General features: G+C 62.7%; 1 protein-coding gene across 1 annotated transcript in view; it reads left to right on the top strand.

The window, feature by feature from the left end:
* Positions 1-9: 9 nt before the first annotated feature.
* The window catches only part of LOC106900120, a gene marked incomplete at its 5' end in the record, with an annotated part of 27,799 nt that continues 26,232 nt past the window's right edge, over positions 10-1,576 (top strand). Inside the window, one exon of the mRNA XM_014962104.1 lies at positions 10-117. Within this exon, the coding sequence (XP_014817590.1) occupies positions 10-117 (108 nt within the window). The remainder of the gene's footprint in view (positions 118-1,576) is intronic.

Below are 1,576 nucleotides of genomic sequence, written 5' to 3'. Positions count from 1 at the left end.
CTCCTTGAGGACTGGGACATCATCAGCCCCCGGGAGGTGGCGGCGGCCGAGCCCCTTCCCGAGCGCCGGTCCCTGCTGGCGGCCGCCCTGCCCTTCACACAGGCCCTGCTGGCCCAGGTCAGGGGACACCCCCACCCCCCACACACCTCCTGGGGTCCCCTCCCAGTGCTCCCAGTGCCTCCCAGTGCTCCCAGTGCTCCCAGTGCCCTCCCAGTGCTCCTGCATCTCAGGACCCTTCTTATGGTCTTGGTTCTCTCTCTCTGGGAGTCCTCAATCCCCTCAAAGTGTTCCCCAGTCCCTTCCCAGAGCTCCCAGTTCCCTTCCAGTACTCCCAGTCCCTTCCCAGTGCTCCCCATCCCCTCCCAGTGCTCCCAGTATCCCCCCAGTGCCCTCCCACAGCTCCCAGTCCCCTCCCAGTGCTCCCAGTGCTCCTGCTTCTCAGAACCCTTTTTACGGTCTTGGTTCTCTCTCAGCATCTTCTCAATGCCCTCCCAGAGCTCCCAGTCCCCTCCCAGTGCCTCCCAGTGCCCCCCAGTCCCCTCCCAGTGCTCCCAGTATCCCCCAGTCCCTTCTCAGTGTCCCCCAGTCCCCTCCCAGTGCTCCTGCTTCTTTCTACATTCCTGGATCTGTCTCAGTGTCTTCTCAATTGTCTCCAAGTCTTTTCTAGTCCCCTCCCAGTGCCTTCCAGTCCCCTCCCAGTGCCTCCCAGTGCTCCCAGTCCCCTCCCAGTCCCTCCCAGTGCTCCCAGTCCCCTCCCAGTGCTCCCAGTGTCCCCCCAGTGCTCCTAGTGCATTCCCAGTGCTCCTGATTCTTTCTACACTCCTGGTTCTCCCTCAGCGTCTCCTCAATCCCCTCCAAGTGTTCCCCAGTCCCTTCCCACAGCTCCCAGTCCTCTCCCAGTGTCCCCCAGTACTCCCAGTCCCTTCCCAGTGCTCCCAGTATCCCCCCAGTCCCCTCCCAGTGTCCCCCAGTCCCTCCCAGTGCTCCCAGCGCCCTCCCAGTGCTCCTGCTTCTTTCTACCCTCCTGGTTCTCTCTCAGCATCTCCTCAATCCCCTCCAAGTGTTCCCCAGTCCCTTCCCTCAGCTCCCAGTGCCCTCCCAGTGCCCTCCCAGTGCCTCCCAGTGCCCTCCCAGTGCTCCCAGTGCCCTCCCAGTGCTCCCAGTCCCCTCCCAGTGCTCCCAGTGCCCTCCCAGTGCTCCTGCTTCTTTCTGCGCTCCTGGTTTTCTCTCAGCGTCTTCTCAATCTCTTCCAAGTGTTCCCCAGTCCCTTCCCACAGCTCCCAGTTCCCTCCTAGTGCTCCCAGTCCCCTCCCAGTGCTCCCAGTGTCCCCCCAGTCCCCTCCCACAGCTCCCAGTCCCCTCCCAGTGCCCTCCCAGTGCTCCTGCTTCTTTCAACGCTCCTGGTTCTCTCTCAGCATCTCCTCAATCCTTTCCAAGTCTTTTCTAGTCCTTTCCCAGAGCTCCCAGTCCCCTCCCAGTGCCTCCCAGTACTCCCAGTTCCCTCCCAGTGTCCCCCCAGTCCCTTCCCAGTACCTCCCAGTGTCCCCCAATCCCATCCCACTCCCCTCCCAGTATC

This window comes from Calidris pugnax, unplaced genomic scaffold (genome assembly GCF_001431845.1).
Source record: "Calidris pugnax isolate Ruff unplaced genomic scaffold, ASM143184v1 scaffold1315, whole genome shotgun sequence".
NCBI lineage: Eukaryota > Metazoa > Chordata > Aves > Charadriiformes > Scolopacidae > Calidris > Calidris pugnax.
The sequence above is the reverse complement of the archived record's forward strand: the minus strand, read 5'-3'. Positions and strand labels throughout refer to the sequence as shown.